General features: G+C 29.6%; 1 protein-coding gene across 5 annotated transcripts in view; it reads right to left on the reverse strand.

Moving 5' to 3' along the window:
- Positions 1-723: 723 nt before the first annotated feature.
- The window catches only part of LOC107438886 (eye pigment precursor family transporter white), a 52,760-nt gene continuing 32,009 nt past the window's right edge, over positions 724-21,474 (reverse strand). For all 5 annotated transcript variants that reach the window (XM_016051295.3, XM_016051297.3, XM_016051296.3 and 2 more), the window contains 13 exons: positions 19,037-19,275; positions 17,377-17,479; positions 15,759-15,830; positions 14,751-14,776; positions 14,256-14,361; positions 12,511-12,642; positions 11,958-12,050; positions 8,833-8,890; positions 7,284-7,361; positions 6,413-6,518; positions 4,247-4,347; positions 1,610-1,674; positions 724-1,530 (listed from right to left, as the gene is read on the reverse strand). In XM_016051295.3, the coding sequence (XP_015906781.1) occupies positions 1,429-1,530; positions 1,610-1,674; positions 4,247-4,347; positions 6,413-6,518; positions 7,284-7,361; positions 8,833-8,890; positions 11,958-12,050; positions 12,511-12,642; positions 14,256-14,361; positions 14,751-14,776; positions 15,759-15,830; positions 17,377-17,479; positions 19,037-19,275 (1,281 nt within the window). In that variant the 3' untranslated portion in view covers positions 724-1,428. The remainder of the gene's footprint in view (positions 1,531-1,609; positions 1,675-4,246; positions 4,348-6,412; positions 6,519-7,283; positions 7,362-8,832; positions 8,891-11,957; positions 12,051-12,510; positions 12,643-14,255; positions 14,362-14,750; positions 14,777-15,758; positions 15,831-17,376; positions 17,480-19,036; positions 19,276-21,474) is intronic.

Raw genomic sequence — 21,474 nt, forward strand, 5'->3', positions numbered from 1 at the left:
TTTCTTCAAAATTTCAAGTCAATAAGAAGATAACATATTGTTTATATATTTATTGAAAATATTTCAGTCGTGTTGAAAAATATTTTCGTTTTCTGGAATGGGTCTAAACCTTCATTTTTTTGGTCTTAAACAAATTTTCCTTTTTACATCCAAAAAAAAAAACCTTCACTTTTTTGGTATTAAAACATGAGTATTAAACATGAGTATTAAACAAATGATAATGTTCAAAATGTAATGATAATGTTCGAAAATGTTAAGTTTAAAATATAAAGTAACTGTAATATTTACATAATCTTTGTTATAGATAAATATTTCTGTAATTAATATTTATTTATAACATTTAGGTCTCGAATCTGAATAAGATCTTAACCTACAGATTGAGATAAATATTGGTTATTTTTATCTTAATTTATTGATTGATTTTGATTAGTTATTATTGACTATAATTACTTTATGATACTTAAAGTTTTCATACATATTCCAGAAGACCTTAATGTTACATTTTGTACATTTATATATTTCTTTCGCTGTATATTTTAAATTTTTAACTTGAAAGCTGATTTGTTTATGCTTTTAAGAAAATTTAAAAATTTATATTTGGCTCCATAAAAAAAATTTTTTTTGAGCCCATTCCAAGGGATTGAAATATTTTCCTGTTTAACTATAAAAAGAAAAAAGAAGAAAAATGGATTAATGTATGATCATTTTTTGTTAAGAGAGAGATTTTTTTTATATTCCCTTTTATTTATTTACTGAAGCTTCATTTAAAACAAAATATTTGTACTTATTGTTTGTTATTTTAAGACTAGATACTTTAGACGAACTAAATATTTCTTAAGATTGCATTTTCAAAAAATTCTAAACAAAACAGATTACTTTTATTTATGGTTTGTTGTTTTAAGACTAGATACCTTAGAAGAATTAAATATTTCTTAAGATTGCCATTTTAAATTTAAAAAAATGTGCTCCCAGTTATTTTATTTTTACAAAAATAAAATAAAATTTCATCTTAAATTATGTTAATAATTTAATCATAATTGATATTATAATAATTATGACTTTTCAATGTACAAAGAGTATAATTTTTGTTATATAAATTAGCAATTTCAAAATATATGTATGCAATTTAAATCTAAACAGCAAATCTTGTAAATTCTAAATAAATTTACATTGATCACTGAATTTACATTTTCAAAATAGACAAGAACATGGAAAAAGGAGGCTTCTATAAAAGTCATCCTTTTCTCTTTTTTTTTATTTTCACCGTACCTAAACTACAATAATTAAGTTTAAAAGAGCTCCAGTTTCATCAAACTAGAATAATTAGAAACTCTAACAAGCTCTGTTCAGTCTTATGTCCTATTATATTTTAAGCATTTATTACTGCTATACATGTTCTTTACAATTTATTTAAAAGCAACTGATATCTTATGTCTTTTTCATTGATTTTACCAACAATGCTAAAAATGCAAGAATTCGAAGTGCCACCATTAGAGCTATAATAACTCCTAAGTCCCGGACAAGATTCTCCTAAAAGGCAATGAGTGTGGTGTTAAAGTATGATAAAAAAAGACAAGTTTTCAATTTTTTGAAAATAATTACAACCTACCTCATAAAAATCCAAACTCTTAAGAATGGCTTTGCCATTTGGTGGACATTGTGGTGTTGAGCAAGCTGAAAATATAATAGAAGTTTGAAGGGTTTTAGAGAAAAGTGCAATAATTTATATTATTGTTTAACTAAAGCAGTTGAGCTATAAAACTTGTTGTAAAAATAAGATATTTCTTTTTACTAACTATATTTAAAGTATCTCTAAAGTGGAATTTTTTTTATTATTATTATAATAGTCAACAGTTTAGCTTATATTTCGTAAGCATGAAATTATTTTAGTTATGTTTTTGAACCAATAATGCAACATAAAATGTATCTTTATTAGTGAACAAAATTTATTTATTTCCAAATAAATCAGAAACAATTGTAATCATAATGATATTATATTAATTAGATTGCTTTTAAATATTATCGGTCGTAACTTTAAAAAAAGTAATATGAAATTAACTTGAACTCTAATGAAACCTTTGACAAGTTCAAGCCCCCTAAGATTTTAAATCTGCATAAAATGACCTGAATTATCACAGATAATTACAACTTTTTTGTGTAATAAATAATATGAGAAGTTAAAAGCACATGTTTTTGAGCACAAGGGGTGCATTTTCAGAGTAAATAGTGGTGATTAATTAACAAATTTTTAATCACTATTTTTTATATATACTGGCTGGTGACAACAGATAATTTTGCCCAATAACCAATTACTAGTATAGCTCTAATCAGAAAAATCAAACTTACATTATCAACCTTATTAGCATAGCTCTAATGGGACGTTAACAATCATAACCAAATTTAAAAAATCAGAAAAGTAACTCTTGCAGAAAACAAAAACCATTAAAATATGTGTGTTAGAAGGACAGTACTTCATCAGGGGACACACTGCCTGCCAACACACAGGAGCATTTTTGCTGTCAGTGGTGAAACCAAAAACTGACAGTGCCCCGAAGTCCCATAATGGAAAGTCAAATAAGAAATTGAACTGTAAATGCAAAGATAAATAAATGACAAACAATCACAAAGTAAGTCTTAATAATGACTTAAAAGTACACAAAATAAGACATTAAAAACGCCCACAAATAAGAAAAATAAATAAAGATAAAGTTACAAATTATATCATATAAATTGCCAAACCATTAAAAAAACTTTAGAAATAAATCAAGTGCTGACCCCTTTTTGAAAATCTTGAAAAAAATAAAACAGAAAAACATTTAATGAGTAAAAAATTTTTAATAAGGTGCTGCCATCTGGAACATAAAGTCCTAAATTTCACCGCATAAGCCTATTTGTGTGCGCTTCAATATCTGCCAAATTATTTGAAAATCTTTAAAATATTTTGAATCAAAACATTATTATTCTGTTAATTATTATTCTCTAATGTAATCCTGAAATTCCCAATAGCTGAAAGAAAATCTGTTTCATTATAACAAATAAATTTAAATCTAATAATTTGATTAATCAAAATATTCTTAAAGTAAAGGTTGGAATTAAAATGTGTTAAACTAATAACATTATCTTAAACTCTTCTTTTATCGTATAATCTGATGAAAAAAAAATTTTTGGTTATGAAGTTTGATATCAAGATCTAAAAAATAAGTGTAATTTTCATCTGAATTAGTCTTAATTTAGTTCTTTGGAATAAATATCTTTAATTAAATCAAAGTCATTACATTCAAAAATAATTAAATCATCAATAAATCTCAATCCAATTAATAAATTATGTTGTAAAAATTTTTGTTCATAAAAATTTAAGAAAATATTAGCAAATGCACTTGAATAACAATTCCCCATTGAAATACCTTGAACAATCATAACCAAAAATACAGATATGTATATTATTCTCTAACACTATTTTCATCGAAATAAGCTAAAAGTGTGAATTAAGGAACGCCATTAATTAATATTTTTCGAATCCTTGTCAAAAATAGCGACAAATAAGTATTCACAATACATATCTTAAATAAATATTCAAGGCCAACAAAGACGCTACCAAAATTTATAACTAACTAAACTAACTCAGTGGCGCGACAGCCCATTAAGAGGGCCAAGGCCGACTGTGCCCATCTCAGTTTTCTTGACCTTGGGCTCTGGGGTGCAGGAGCATATGTTCCGGTCAGGTGGTCAGCCGAACGCGGAACCCCCAGTGTTAGTTCCCAAGCATGCTTGGTACTCATTTTATCGACCCACTGAAGGGATGAAAGGCTGAGTCGGCCTTGCCCGGCCCAAGGATCGAACCAAGGACCTGTGGCACGACAGCGCGAAGCGCTACCGCTCAGCCACCGGGCGTCTCCAAAATTTATATTATAGTTAAAATTAAGTTATTTGTTTGCCAGAAGAAACAGGGAGGTTGATTTTCAGAAATATCTCTGAAATACGTTATGCAATCATGCAGGTTAGATGTTTTTAGCCCTGCCACTCTTTTTAATGTTTCGTTAGATTTCAATGTTTTTGTTTTTTCTTCATTTAGATATTCATTTGTGATTGCTTATGTGTATACTTTTCTGACTTACTTTTTGACAAGAAATCTAAAAATATATATTTAGGGTCATGATTACAGAACACTATATAGAGCAATGCTACTTAATAGCTATTTGTTAACTTAGTTTTTAGATTAAAATTTTTTAAATACTAAAAAACATACTTATATTCTGAACACTGGACCATTGGTTAATTATAAGAGCTTCATTCCCATAATAAAACCATGATATATATTTTAACCAGATGAAATAAACAGGTACTGACCTATAAAATAATAGAAAACATTATATGGTTGCTACAATGTTTTGACTTTATTATATAGCGTGGCACGCAAGTGGAAATCAATTCTATTTGTAGATATTCTTTTTATAACTGTCTTGAACATTTGTATAGAATTCTGGAGCTGTTACGTGTATGCTGCAATGTTCTGTTGTGACTGGTTTCCCACTTTCAACACTTTTTTATTGTTTACATTTAAGAAAGGTGACCTTGGCAATAATTATTATTACTAGTCAAATCATAGATTTCATACTCATGGTTGGCAAAATATATTCTGGCAGTAAATTACTTTATTACTACACTTTGTTATTTCATAGTAGTAAAATGTACACTATTGAAAATTTATCTCTTTTCAGTTCCTTTAATTTATTTATTTTTAATTGTTAGAAATATACTTTTTATTTTCGAGCGAAAAAACTTTCGTTTTCAACGATAAAACATATAATTTTAATCATAAAATATATAATCAACCTGCCTCGTTGTTATATAATTTCATCTGCAACTTATATCATCTGCCTGTGCCCTAGAAGAGGAATTCCCAAACTGGATTCCGCAGAGGCCTTTCAAGGGCTCTATGAAATTATTTGATAGTAGTAAAAAATTTTAACTCAGTATTTCCGAATTCTCAGTTTTTATTATGTTATTTTTATTAAGAAAGAAGCTGAAAATAAGGCAAAATAATGGTATTAACATAAAAAAGGCTAGGAAGAAACAAAGCTTATTTTTTATCACAATTTACAGATAAAGTGTGGGACACCAGCCATTCCTCACACCTTTTACAACTAAAAATTCATTCTGCATTCTTAGTTGACTGTCTTTGTGGTTTTGGAATTTGGAAAAGCTTTTTTGCCTTTTATTCATTTCCTGTAATAAGTAACATTTCTCCCTCCCCTTTCTTATCTTTTTCATAAAGAAACATACATAATCAAAATAAGGTGGGAACTCCTGACCATTACCCAATAAGGATTTTTTTAAGTTTATTTTTGTATTTTAAAACGTGGAGAGAGGTTCAGGATGTTCCATCATTTTCTATTGTCAGTTCTGAGCAAAAGAAGCTGTTTTAAGATTAGATTTTTTTAACATTATTTTAATACTTTTTTTGATATTCTCCTTTTTTTATAATTATTTGCAGATAATTTCTGTTATATTATTTATTTGTACTTCATTTGCCCGAATACGTAATTTTACAACCAAATACAGTTTATTTTCCATTTAAAAATACATAAATACTTGTTCTAACAAGTACATAATTAGACTATCTTAATATATATATATATATATATATATATATATATAACAAAAGGTTTAAAGCAGTTTTCATTGGATAATGCTTTAATTGAATTTTGAAAACATAAATTTAAATTATTCTCTGGTATTTTAACTTGGATTTTATAGATTTGATTTTTTAGCTTGCATACTTTTGAAATTAGACTATGCAATAGTGTCATAATAGAGAAAAGATATTGATCTATTTTCTGCCAATGACAAAATTAAAATATTTTGTAGATTGAGATCGATTAATTTGTTTAGTTTATTGCCTAAGAATAATATGATTTTTTTGGTGGCAAGTGAAATGGAATTTTTCGAAATTTTACCTACTGCAAAGAATTGGTCATAAACTTGAACATCTGTGCTTATAGATAACCAAATGTATAAATTCTGTGCTCATAACTGCAAATTAACTGTATGAGAAATAATCAGATAAACGAAAACATAACGCACTAGGGAATATAACTCTGTAGTGCTGGTCTCTCTTTTTGAGCCCATGCTAACCTTTAGTGCAACCCACATTTGCACATAGCATAATAACATAGCCCTTCATTAGAATATTTTGTCTCTTTTTTCTGGAGTTATCAAATGACTACACAAATCACAATAACTTCCTATTGACACTTAAAAATTAATTTAGTTAGTGAGAATTATAAAGTGTTATGACAAACAACGGAATATCAGAGATCTAATAAGTAAGCATTGAGAAAATTCCCTCGTTTGTTTGATAATAAAATTCTGACATTTGGCCTGAAAAAGAAATAAAATGCAAAATACTCACGCTGCATTTAAGTAAAATCCACCAAACAATATTAATGGCATCAAAAGTGGCGTTCCTATACTAAGGGCCACATTTAAAGAATTGCTTAAACAGGAAACCATGTAGCCTATTTGGAAAATAAACATTTTGTTGTCATGTAAAACATCCACACTTATAAAAATGCATTGTAATGACATAAATATAAACTTATCATAAACCAAAACTTCATTTAGTTCATATTTTTAGGTATTTTAAATAATTTCTAGCTTAAAAAAATGTATGCAAATTAATTTCTTCATCAGCATATGACTTTGTAGGTAATAAAAGTTGAGAAACTAAAAATTATGACGTTTGTTTGAGCCTTGTATAAAAAATATTTAATATAAATAAATGAGATGTAATCATATTTTTCTTCAAACACTTCGAATTTAAATTTTAAAAATTAAATAAATTTTTGAGCTGTTATTAAGAAGAACTGGGATTTTATCCCTGATGGTGTCTCCATTCAGTTTTGATTTGGAAAGTAAGGACAGCTTGTGTCTAGTACTAATCATATTGCCACAATCATATCAACTGCAATGTAATTATTTTTGAAAAATGTTAGAATTTACTGAATCATAATAATATTACATTTTGTTGCCAAGCTAGCTATATTTCCATAAGTTTTTCATCCCAAGCTTACTAAATGCCTGAATTAAATAATCTTGGGTGGAAAAAATTGAAAATATAAATTTAAACATTCAAAAATCACTTAATACAGTAATTAAACATAAAATTAACAATTCTTTCCAAAACTCTTAACATTGCTTTATGAGTAGTGCTTTATTTCATCGTTCAATTGATTTAACAATTTTAAGTTAAGTTAGTTTTTTTTTAACAAGAAAGTACTTACCAAATGAGGCAGCTGTATTAGCAATTAAAGTGAAGATAACCAAGCATATCGCGAAAGCTACTGGATCTGAATTAAGACCTGAAATTTATGTATATAAATTAAAATTGAATAAAACTTCATTGCAGTTTGAGTGTTAGGAATTCCCTTTATACCATAGTACATGAACAATAGTTCACCGTTTCTTAACAAACATACTGGAATTATTGAAAGATAAGAGAAAAGGAACACTCAATGTGCTCTATTGTGTACTTTTATTTTCTCATGATTTCAGTTCTGTCGTTAATCAATTCCGAAGTCATTTAATCTGAAAATAATAAATTGTGAAGTTTTTTTTTATAAAAAGAGTTACAAGAAAAGCCTATTATTTACAGGATGCAGATTAGAATTTAGGAGCTACAAGTAAAGTTAGCTATTTACTAGTGTAAAAAATTTTTATACACTTGTAAATAGTTACTTTTTATTTTGACTATGGAAGTTGTTATAAGAAAGTTAGGGTATATTGTATCTAATGCCATTTGCTAAATACCAGCAAGCCTGCTTGGTGAAACCAAGCGAATTTAAGGCAGAATACGACTTCAGCTAGACACACGTCACAGCCCGTTTATAGGGCAGACCCATTCATTCATCCACAGGTCGTAATTTAGATCTGAACCAGAGAACGATCAATGTCCAATTCAGTACCCCAGAGATATTGATTTGTTATGGGAACATGGAGGACATAGTAACACGACAAAGTTAACGTGCTCCAGTTGCCATTTGCTACACGGAGAGTTTTCAGCCAGCGGGGATCGAACTCATGACCTTTTGGACATGAGCCAAACGTATTTATATATAGTATATATATATATGTAACATCGTTGCCGAGTGGAAGGATTAAAACAGGTCTTAGGCAGGGAAGGAGGGTACAAAATTTATTTATTAATTATTAGACAGAGCAGTTATGAAAGTATGAACACAAAAATTTGCGCTCCTCGGTTATATGTTAGGGAAAATCTTGCAAAGTAAAATCCGTAAATGTCTCTATTTCGGGAAATCTTAGAAATTACTATTGGTTTATGAAATAGGTCAAGTGGTTCCCACGAAGATTAAAGGGGAAAATGTCCTGCTTTTAATTGATGCATAGTTGAGCCAAAAATAGATTTAAGGACAGGATGTGAATTTAAAAGTGTGAGAAAGCATTTCGATTAGATTAATAAAATAAATAGATATTCAGAATATAACTAACATAAAGATTAATTGAAGCTTTTTATGTTACATATATATATATATATATATATATTTGTTCTTCCTACTACGCAATTTATTGAAGGATTATTGTGTTTAATTTTGATAATGTTGGTTATTTAATTTTGAATGATTAAATTTAAACTATAAAATCAATTAGCTTTGGCCAATAATTAAAAAGCTTTAAAAATTAAACTTTTTTAATTTATTTCTCGAGAATCTATTAAGGTTAGTTTATAGTTCAAGAGATTATTTAAAATAGCTTGTAATATTTAAAATACGGCAAATAAAAATAAGTTCAATGAGAGATCGCATTATAACATACCTATCATCCAATAAGTTATGACCACAAATAAAGCTGTCACGATTAGTAGTATAGGTGCCTGAAAATTATTAAACAAAGATAGATTGAGGAACAATATCAAGAAAGAAAGACATGCATGTTTAAATATTTTTTCTCTGCAGGACTTTGAAAAACAATGCATGCAGTTTCAAGCAGGGAATGAGATGAGTTCTAATTTGCTAGCAAATTCCGGTTTGCAGAATTTAGTATAAAATGCGCTGGAAAATCTCAGAAAAAAAGTACTTTATGTGCAATTAAAATGCTAGAAATATTAATGGGGGAAAAAAACATTTTTATTATTCGTTTACTCTTCCCTGAGTGTAATTTAATAATTTTTTGTTTATCATAAATTTAAATATTATCTTTCTTATTTTCAGCTAATGAACTGGGGGGGGGAGGATTATCTTACAGCTACGTTACAAAAAACGGGAACCGCTGCTCTGCAGAAATAAGGGCACTTTATATGCTTCTTTAGAAATAAAAAAGTCTAGTTTGCTTTTAAATTATATTAATTTTTCTTAGGTAAGAGAAAAAATATTTTTCACATGTCATATTGAATATACTTTGATTCTTTAACTGAGTAAAAAGTTAATTTAAAAATATAATTGCTATAAAATATTATATTATATGCTTATTAACTAGGGAATGTAGCTAAAAAAATATTTAATAAAAATTAACACTGGAACTCACAGCTATTCTTTTGTACTAATACCATATTTAATTTTAAAAATGCATAAATAAAGCATATTTATTAATTATTTTTATGTTTTAAAATTTAAACGTTGTTAAAAATCTTTTTTTTTTTTTAATTATTGGTTTTGTTAAAATATTGAATCTGTTTGCGAAAGAAATATGAAGCATCAATCTATATATTTCTCTTACACAGCGACAAAAAAAAACCTCATTACAACTCCCCGAATGGCAACGCTAGAAAATCGACCAATGATTTGCCGCTAAAAATGTCACATGCCAAATCTAGCTGAGGTGGCTCAACATATAGCGCTTTTAAAAACGGAAACGGAAATAACCAGAGAGAGCATTCTCACCAACTCTTCCGAAATTCACCGTATCAGCTGCGGCAATCTCATACTATTAAGCTAGGCAGAAGTGAGTAGTCTTTGTCGATAGATCTTTATTTTAGTGTTTTGTCGAAAGCGCTTTTTTCACGAATTGCGAATTTATTTCACGATTCTTGATTTATATCACGAATTTATTTGTTTTATTATTGTTATTAGTTATTCATTGAAAAATGAGTCTCAGTCGTGCTGTTACGCTTTAAGATTTTATACTATAGCACATTTCTAATAGGTTTAACGAATTACATGCCATTTATTTGAATTCAAATTTATTTTAATAACTTAGTATTTACTAAAAAGACGTTTATTTTTTTTAAAGTTTTTATATGGATTTGAATTATTGTTTTGAATTCTTAGAATTTTGTGCATTTGCAATGTACCTATGTTAGCAGCGAGCGAAGCGAGGTTGGTTTGCAAAGCAAACCATATAAGATTGCGTAGCAATTTTCGGGGGTTAGCGAGCAGGAAGCGCAGCCCACTAGTAAAATATAAAACTAAACACAATTTCCTTTTTTTTTTATTATTATTTAATGCAAGATTCTCGCTACCGCGCACCATTGCACCATATCGCGAAAAAGTGTTTGCTTTGGCGATGAAACAAACGACCACATTTAATTTGCCAATTTGAGAGAGCTGAAAGGGATTTTTTTTTTTTTCATAGTTGAGCCAGACACTTGATTTTCGTATAAGAACTGATTTACCGCTGTCCATTGCTGCAGTCATTCCCCTAAATTCGGTTGACTGCTGGAGGAAGATCAGGGTTTTGAACGCAACAAAATATCTGTAATTTGATTCTTTTTAAAAATAATAAATTTTTTTATTGAACCCAGTTAAGAACAAAGTAGAGTTAACTCTAGTCGAATATTTGTTTTTTATAAAAGTTTTTCTTTCTTGAAATTTCTAAAGTATCATCAGAGTTTTAGAGACTGCATTGAAACCTATGTCAGAAATCAGAACTAAATGAGCTCTCCAGGATTTAAAAAATAAAGTTTCCTCTAATTGCACCTGCCGCGCTTACTTGAAATGCTCTTACAAGTAACAAATCAATTCGTTCCAGAATTTACCATTTGACACTTATAACCATTTTGTTTCCAGTGGTCTTCAAACTCTGTAAGCGTTAAATTGAAAGGAATGTTCAATTTTAAACGTCCATCTCCATTCATTTTTTCAAAATAATTAAAAGTTTGTTTCTGAGGAATGGGACAAAATTGTTCATGCTGTTTAAATGATCACGTTCAACTTTTTTGTGAGGGGAGTATATAAATGATTTTAAATGTTCCTTAAATTGGTCTTTGATATATTAGCACTATATATTATACATTCTTAAAGTGTTTTTCTATGGGTGTTTCTTAACTTAAAGAAAATTATAGAAAGTTGCCTACATGAAGTTTATAACAGAAAATATGAACCTTTTATCATAGCTGTCAACTCTGTTGGATTTTCCAGTAGACTATTGGATTTTGCCAGTTTCTCCTGGTCTTCTGTTTTAATAAAAATTCTCCTGGCTTTTGTACATTCTAGAAAGTTCCCTAAAATTTAGTAAATTCTAAAAAAAAATCCTTATTGAAATTGAATTTTTGCTCAGATTATTGCTTGCTTGAATATTTAAGTAAGTATTATTACTAACACATGGTGAAGCCAGCTTCATTTATAGAATTGAGTTTAAAACTTTTTTTTTTGTTCTAAAATTTTTAGTTTAGTTTAATTCAGAATTTCCTTTTTAAATTAATTAAAAAAAATCTTTTAACTATCTTCGATGAATTAAATGCCAATAATGATTCTAAATTATGATTTATCTAATGTTCATCATAACTGGTATAATATTGCAGTTTTCCTATTTTGATCATTCTAAAAATCTCTAACGTTCCCTATGTGTAAAATATTTAGAACATTATGCAACAATCATCGTAAAGTTTATTTTATTTTGTAACATTTTTTGGATATTTTCCTATCCATGTCGGCAGCTATATTTTATATATCAGGAAAAACAATTATTCAGAAGAAAAAAAAATCAGACAAAAAAAAAATTACCTCGGCAAGCGTTTTGCTCAGAAAATAAATGTCAGTCCTATACATCCCATTCCAATGCTCCCGTAAAAATATAGGCTGCTCAAGAGTAAAAGCCTGAAATGTAAAAATAATATTAATTAAAAATTAGCCAAAAATTTTCAGTTTAAAAGTAAAAAACTGCCTGAAGTTTTAATTTCAATTCTTAATGTTTCTAAATGCCTACTAGCCTAAATTTTTAAATAATTAAACTCTCAAATGCAGAAACCTTATATGTTTACTTAATTCCCCACACACTGGACTTTGAGCTTGCAATCCACAAGACAGAGTTTGATAGTCTGTCCTGTTTAATGGCAAATTGAAATGAAAAATATTTTTTGATCTATTAATCTGCGCTAATACATCAAATGCTTCTTTTCAAACAAGAAGTTAAAAAAAAATCATAAGTATCTAATAATTTATAAATATGAAGAGAAAAAAAACACAGATAAAACATCACTCTCAATGGTTGTTATAATTCATAAGAATTCAACTGGGAAATAATGACTTATCAGGAAATAAAACATTTTAAACTTACATTTACAACAGAAAACATATTCTGGAAAGTGAGGTTCATGAGCAAAAGGAAGAGAGCGCCATTTATGTTCATCACACCTTTTTCATCATAACTTTGATTTAGGTATACAAGACCAAGAATAAGGGCAATGACCTAAAAATAAGTTAAAAGTTTTTTTTAATACAAATAATTAAATTGTTTCGAACTAGAACAATATAAAGTATTTTTCTAATCAGCGTTTCGATATGAACTGTCTATAAATTTAATTAGCCTAAGTAGCTGCTCAATATTTAAAAGAGATAATGTTTTTTTTGTTTTGTTTTTTTTAAAGTTTATTTCTGCTCACGCTGACAACAATAATCTTAATTTCACTTTAGCTCATTATTTAGAATCATTCAGCGATAAAGAATGCTTTAAAAAAGCCTTATTGTATAACGACGAATGCCCCTTAAAAAGTAATTGAAAAATAAAATGAAAGATGGTGATAAATTTAGAATAAGATTTAGTGGATAGTTTCCAGTTTTTACTACCACCTCAATAAATTTTGCTTGAATGCTTTGGTTCTTATATCTATAACAAAAAAATATTCTGTAATAATTACGAATGTGTTTTGTGACAATTAGTAATTCATCGTTTTTTTTCTTCCTCAGAAGCTGATTAAAATCATGACATTGAACTAAGGATTTTTCAATTTTTCTAAACTCTGTAATGAAAACCTCATAATGCAGCCATAGTCTTTTAATTCTGTATGATAACGCTGAGGAACACAAAGCTCTACTCGTTGGACTGTAAGTTCTGTCCTCCTCTTCGTTGCGTATCAACCATACCCAAGTCAAAAAATTTTATGGTTTTCCATTGATGGACCAACATAATCTTGATGGTAACCATCGATAATTCCATCATAAACCATTATATTTTTTTAAGGTAGCCAACATAAGTAACCATGAACTCAATCCAGGAATTTGGACTGATTTATGATGGTTCAACATAAGAATTGCAGCTTGTTTTGATGGTTTGTTCATGCTGAACCATTACGGATTTCCCTCATAGTTTCTTAGAAATCAAATATTGGAACGATCATGAACAACCATCATCCCAATGTAGGAATTCGGACTGATTTATGATGGTCCCACATAATAAAACCCAAATTGTTTTGATGGTATATTCCTGAGAACCTACAAGAATTCCCATCAAACCATCATGGAAATGTATAGTTTGAACCATCATGGATTGTTGGTCCATGAGAATCAAACTTCTCTTGATGGTTAACCATCGTTGTATTAAAGTAGCATTTTCCACCATGAATGATGAGTTTGTTGGCATATCAAAAATCATAAACACGTAATGGAAAATGTTGGATGATGGTCACCATCAAATGATGTTGGACCATCAAGAATTTTGACTTGGGCGAAGATGTAAAATATTCATTGAGTATTTTTGAACAGCATACCATTGCCTTATAATAAACATTTTGAAAGCATTATACAAAATCGTCCGATGAAATAAAACTTTAAATTAATATATCTTGCATTTTATATAAATAATATGATTGTATAATGTCCTTAGTTCAGTAATAAAAAAATTGATATCTAGGGGGGGGGGAACTAATAATTACTTTTATCCTAATAAAAGTTGATAAATGATATTGGTAATTATTATTTCAACCATGTATTTTATACCCTTCCTGAGTACACTAATTAAAATTTCTTGCATATAAAATTGCGATACTGAATAGTTTAAAATTATTATAAAAACATGTAACTCACTATACTCTGTAGAAATCTGACTTTTGTGAGCATTGGTTCTCTAATTAAACTGATCCATGATCTCCAAAGTACTGCTCTGAACTGGGAAAACCATCCAGCTTTGTACCTAGTTCGAAACAGCTATTATGGCAGTTATGTAATTATGGCAGCTACGTAACTTTTAAAAACATATAATAAAAAAATTTATAAAATCGTGGTGGTAGTAAATTTACATGCATGACCACAAAAATAGAATCAAAAAACGGAAATAAATAAATACTTAAAAAAAAAGAATTAGAAGCATGAATTTTAATTATTTGTATAAGATTTACTGGCCGATTTACTGACTAATATTTTCTCAAAATGTCACTTAAACATATCTATCAAAATGTACCAAATTTCCATAATTTTTTCGGGTTATATAAATACAAACCGTATGTGTACAAGCGATCAGGGTGCGTATGAGATACAGTTTAAAAATACATGCAATTTTTAAGCAACTTAAATTATGCTTACCTTGACTGGGGCTTTATTTGAGAATCCTAAAATAAAAAAATAATCAATAATTATTTTTAAAAAAATATTAAGCCATTCTTTTAAAAGAAATTTTATTAACTCTTCGAATTTCTACAAGAAATTTTAACTTTCGACTAATAGGAAATTCTTTAGATTACCTTCACTTCTTTTATGAGTTACTTTATGTTAGTTCTTTAATGAGTTACAAAACTTGCATTAAAATCGGAAAACAGTATGTATATATTGGAATAAAACGTTAGTTATCTATGCAGATGCTTGCTAGCTATAATTTAGACTACGTCGTGTGATCAGTTTTTTTTTTTTTTCCTTCCATTAGTTTGATTATTTTTCCCATAACTATTTCATAAAATTTGGAATTTTTAAAGACATATTTCAAAAATTTATTGAGCTTCATTTCATTATTTATTAGTCGGACATTTTTCTATATATATCTTCAAAAGTTCTATGTTTAATCATAGTTCATAAAAATTTAAAAGGCTTGTAACAATATGGTACGATAGGGTACAATATTTTGAAAGAGGATATTTTTTTCATCAAACTGCTACTAGGTATTGTTTGCTGATAGCTATTTTGCTAGTTTCTGCAAATGTCATTTGGTAACAGCGCAATAATTGTATACACGGAAATCACGGTGTTAGTCACCAAAATCTCTCTTGAAGAGTTGGTATAGGTGAGGTGGCTTATCATTATATTACCTCAAGCCCTTCAATTCCAATATGTTGCATTGCTCCTTATGCGTTCTATATATTTTAGTGAATATTAATGACTCTAACCTATTATATTTCTATTTTTTTAATGGTTATGAAAAGAAATTTTTGGTTTAGCTATCATTTTTAATAAAAATGCGAACAAAAATTTAAATTAGCGAGACTTCACAAATTTCTTTTCGTCCATCTCGCTAACAACTTAAAGCGGTTATAAATTATATATTTTCTCTAAGTTATATAAGAAGAAACTTTTAGACCAAGAGACTTAAAATATATTTACCACAAAGGAATATCCTTCTGAAGTAGTTATTTCTATTGTAGTTTGTTCCCTATCAAATTGATCGCATATAGCCTGGAATTTTTTTAAAAAAATTATTAATTAAGATAAAAAGTTAAATCATTAAATAACTGGTGAAAAAATTATTTTAATTTTCACTTTACTATTGTCATTAACTCTTTGATGCATATAAGACACTGGTGTCGCTTTATCTTTTTCTTCCGACGCTCTAATTTAAAGTAAAAATATATTTTGGTATGTTTCAATAACAAAAAAAAAAAAAAAAAAACAGTCTAATATAGTTACTAAATAATTCTGTTAGATTATTAAAATTACCTTTGAATTAAAATATAAAATTAAAAAAAGTACTTTGAAAGATTTTTTTCATTCATATTCAAATATTTATTAATAATTGATTTCGTAAATTAAAGAAATTTTAATGATGAATAACTGTTTCTCTTAGATCCAAATAAGTGCAAATTTGAAAAAGATTATTTGGAAGAATTCGTGCTAGGAAAATTTTACCTGAAAAAGACACCGGTTTTTCATGCTGAACTTTATAACCATAAATTATCAAAATGCTAAATATAATATTTTTCACTTATTTTGACCTAAATTAATACAAAATTATGGAAAATATGTTTAGTAAAAATTCTGCGTTAAAGTGTTAAACTTACTCAATTGTCAATCACGTGTTTGCTTCTTTTTCATTCTCAAATACAAGAAATGGAGTTACTGGAGGACGCCTTACTTTTATCATATTTATTTTTTAAATCCATTTTTATATCTTGTTCCAAGATTATTGATATCAAGCATACAATTATTAAACCTCCTGTTGCAATTTTTTTACTTGAATCCTAAGAGGCAGTAATTAAAATAGCTCAATAAGTTTCTACTATTGCTTATAGCTAAACCGTAAACTGAATAAAATAAAGTCATATTGACTTGCGGTATAATTTAAAGAAATATATTCTATTCTGAAATTGTCGTTTCCTTTTCTTGCACTGTTAAATATTTTCTTTCACTGAATTTAACGGTACTTCAAACAAAGTAACCTTACTAGTCGCGAAATTTTAAAAAAAATATGTATATTCTGACCAGTCAGACCAGAGTTTTTAAGTTATTAAATGTCACCTTTTCATAAATGCAACATCGAATAATTCAATTTCCAGCTTTCTTAAATAAAATTCAACAAAATATTTGATTTCAAGCAAATCGTATATTTAAAGTCCCGGGAAAGTATTTTTATATTATTGAAACTGTCTATTTAAAATTAAATATTCACTTGAACGTTTTGAATAAAAATAACGTGTTAAACCAATGTATCATTAGCTTTCATTGTTAGCGATGTTCTTTCAACTCTAATAGGTCTTTGCTCTGGTCAGGTGATAAAAATATCCATTTTAATTAGTCTGGTCAGAATGACGCAATAGACAGAAAATTAGTTTAAAATTTGTATTGTACAACGTCATTCTGACGCACAACTTATCACAGATACTTTTAGCAAATAATCACAAGGGTACATCAAGAGCTTTCAAATATTTAGAACACTTTCAACTATTTCATAATTTTGATTTAATTTAACTTCTAATTTAAGAATATTGAAAAGCAAAATACTCACGGCCACTTTCGCGCGACATTCTTCTTCGTTTCCAGGGACTATAGCCAAATTATGAATGTAAAAATCAGCTGGATTATAGTTGACTGGACAGCGCAGACCAGCTCTAGAACAATAATTGAAGTATCCTATCAGCCCTATTAGTATTATTAATTTATTTAAGTTTCATTGTCTTATAAACTTGTATATTGCCTCTTGTAATCAAAAGAGGTCGGAAGAAAAAGAATCGATTTTAAAGAACTTCTAATCGCATTTGAAGTTTTTAAGTTTGGCCTAACACTATTTTTAATTTTTTAAAAATGCTAAATTTTGTAAGCTCTTAAAGATGGTTCAGTGGTTAAGGCACTGAACTGCCATTGTGAAAGACCGGGGTTCGATAACCAGTGAGGGCTAGAAGCCCATCAAACTTCAGATCGATGGGTACCAGCTTGTCTGGGAAGTAAAGGCAGCATGTGCCTTTGTTCTGACTACATTGTCACAATCATGCAGTTGGTCACGAAATTGTGGAGCCTTAACCTTTGTGATCCCTCCGGCCCACCATTTGTTATTGTAGGAATGCTTTACTTTACTTTACTTTAAATAAAAGATTTTTGCAAAAAACTAATCCTCATAGTCAAAGAGATCGGTCTATTAGAAGTAGCCATTAATTTCTTCCGAAGAGCTTTCCTCGTAGTTGATTGCTTAAGAATAAAGTTACAGCTTTTAAATTATGCATTTTGTTTTTATGTCTCTAAGCGTAACTTAAATATATCTTACCCTTATGGGAGGTAGTATTTATGTCTATTTCAATTATTGCCATTATGATTTTCGTACGATAAATCCTTAAGGGATAAAATGAAATGCATTAAACATGGGGGAAATGAAAACCTTACGCTTAGTATGCTTACCTTATAAATCAAGTATTGATTTTTATTAAATTTATTTTTAGTGTAGGACTTTTCGATGGAACTAACCTGCATTTGCGTTACATGGAGAGGAAAATAACCACCCAAGGTTAGTCAGATGGGAAGGGGACTCTAACCCATGATCCATCAAGCACTGAGGATATTTTACGTCTACACTGTGATCGGTGCAAGCCGGATGCGGAATTCGTATCGACCAGTCATCACTAGGATTCGAACTCGGTTCACCTCCTTGGAAGGCAAATGCTCTATCCCCTGAGTCATCACGGCCCAAACGCTGCTCATGGATAGTATTACGTATATACTCAACTCGATATAAATATCGTATATACGCCCTACTCGGAAAGTCAATATTGTTTGTTACAAACTCCGCACTTGACTCTCACCCGCCACAGTGCTGACGTAAAATATCCTCAGCGATAAACGGGTCGTGCCTCCTTGCCGTCAGACTAACCGTGGGAGATTTTCGTCGTTTTCCTCTCCATAATACGCAAATACGAGCTAGTTCCATCAACAACTACAAAATCTTTCACGAAGGCAAATTTCTCCAAATACTTAATTCAAGAGTTTCCTTGTCTTGTAAATGGAGTTCAAAATTACAAGTCTATGGATTTGAACATTGGTAGTCATAAACTCAAAATTGTGATGGCAAAATCTGTTCAACGACGGTGATTAAAAAAAAAATTGTTTACTTGATTGCATTGGTCTTGAAAAAAACTTGTCTGTTTATTAAAATAGTGTTTTGTAGCTTGTTTACTTACCGCTCAAAGAATTCTAATGCTCTGGAGGCCCTGCCTCTGTACGCTACCCTTCCTTCAGCCATGAGCAATAAATGGTCGAACAATTCAAAAACTTCTGATGATGGTTGATGAATTACGCAGACAATTGTTCTTCCACTATGAGCCATGTCACGAAGGACGGAGATGACACTCTGTGACATGAAGGAATCAAGACCCGATGTTGGTTCGTCACAGAACATAAGTGATGGATTGGTTATGATCTACGATTGATGGGTAAAAAAAATATATATTTATTACAATCCGTACACGGTGTCACATGTATAGTTACTCTGTGCCACGCAAAATTAAAAAACACCAGATATTGAAACAGATTTTCAAGAGACTTCAAAAGGACTAATAATTTGAAATTTGTTTCCCGATTTATTTACTGGTTTATGATCATATTAATTAAGGCCTTCCATCTTGCCCAAGTAGTATGAGTATCTGCGGAACAATGCAATTCCCGTTCACTTTCATAAAAAAAAAATTATCTGTGTAATATATATGACAAGAAAATCTGTTTATCTCTTAAACTACAAAAATGTGGTTTATTGCTTTTCATCCTCGAGGTCTTCAGTCATGCGTTCTATTATAAACCATAAGAATGAATATTCCAATCTATTAATAAGTTCAAAACATTTCCATTCTTTAAATGATTCCAAACTCGTTAATCATAATTTACTCACATGCTACAATATTCTAAATAATTCAAATCCAACGATGCTATTTTAAAAAAAAAAATATGCATGCCACTTCTAACTTTTCCAACGTACTACTAAAAATAGAAAAAGTGCCATTGATAGGCGAATTATGGGACTTATACTCAAAAGGCAAGTTTTTTTTTTTTTTTTAATTCGCGTAATGAAAATTTTAAAATTAATGCAATAAATAAAACAGAAGGGTGAAGTTCAGTCTATCAGGTTGTGCATTAAACTACAAAGAATAACTAGAATAATTTAACTCTAAATACTTCTCCAAACCCACAATATCTGACAACCAAATCGTGTAAATTTGAAAAATTATTTGTTGATATAAAAAAATTCCAAAATTCAACATAAATTGGATAACTTGCAATTGATGCAATTTACGCAGAAAAATATGAATTATATGTATAAATTGCTTGTAATGGCTTTTTTAGAGTAATAATTTTTCAATAAATCTTTGCGTGCAAACTCCGTCATGCCACTATGTTGCACATCAATTCCTAATCGTTAATTTATGGTAAAACAGATCAAACATTTTTAAGCCTTCAATCATTTCTTCAGTTCCATTCTTCTTGCGGCAAATTCAACTTCTCTCGGGGAGAGATTCAAAAGACTGACGAAGAATAATGAACGTAAGCCTTCAGATCTCTACCTGAGGGAAGTTGATTATCAGATCTTCTTCACCAAAGACTGTTGGGATGGTATGCGTATTGTATCTTCTCACTTTTTCATAAAAAGTGTCTTTAGTATTTAACAGCATTCTTTAATAACCTATCACAAGATTATTTTTGACGTATTACTGAAAACGTAACCTAGTGAGAGAAACGCAAAACTTACCCTAAAGTCTTAATAAGCTTTTGAAAATATGGACGAGACTAGTCGAAGAAAAAGTTAAGGGTCTATTGATTTTCCAAATATTACTACAATGCCAAGATATGTCAAAATAGAATTTTTTTAATGGTAAAGATATTATAACCGTCGTTGTGTTCAACGACGGTAAAAATATTGCTGACCTAATTTTTGGGTTTACGACTACTACTGTTCAACTCCGTATCCTTGTAATTTTGAGCCTAATCCAGAAGACAGGGGAACTCCTGGATCAAATACCGAGAGAAATCTGGATTCGTGGAGGACATTTTAATGGAACTAACCCGTATTTACGTTACATGGAGAGAGAAAATCACGAAAACCTCATCAGCTAGCCTAACGGAAAGGGGACTCTTACCCATGATCCGTCTACCACTGAGGATATTTCAGGTCAGCACAGGGGATAAAGCATTTGCCTTCCAATGATGTGTGAACTGGGTCCGAATCCTAGCGATGGCTTGTCGATACGAATTCCGCTCCCGGATCGCACCAGCCACAGAGCCGACGTTAAATATCCTCAGTGGTAGACAGATCATAGGTTAGATTCCCCTAACACTCAGGCTAACCGTGGGAGGTTTTCGTGCTTTTCATCTCCATGCAACGCAAATGTGGGTAAGTTCCATCAAAAAGTAATCTACGAAGGCAAAGTACTTCCCAATACTTGATCCAGGAATTCCCTGTTCTTCTGGATTGGATTCAAAATTATTAGGCTACGGATTTAAACATTTGTTGTCGTAAACACAAAGAATTGGGTTGGCTGTTCAACGACGGTTATAATATAAAATAAAATGAGTAAATACAATGCCGCGCTATCTCAGGGGGTAGAGCGTTCGTCTCTCCGAGGATTTC

The sequence above is a fragment of the Parasteatoda tepidariorum genome, chromosome 5, assembly GCF_043381705.1.
Source record: "Parasteatoda tepidariorum isolate YZ-2023 chromosome 5, CAS_Ptep_4.0, whole genome shotgun sequence".
In the NCBI taxonomy this organism is placed as follows: Eukaryota; Metazoa; Arthropoda; class Arachnida; order Araneae; family Theridiidae; genus Parasteatoda; species Parasteatoda tepidariorum.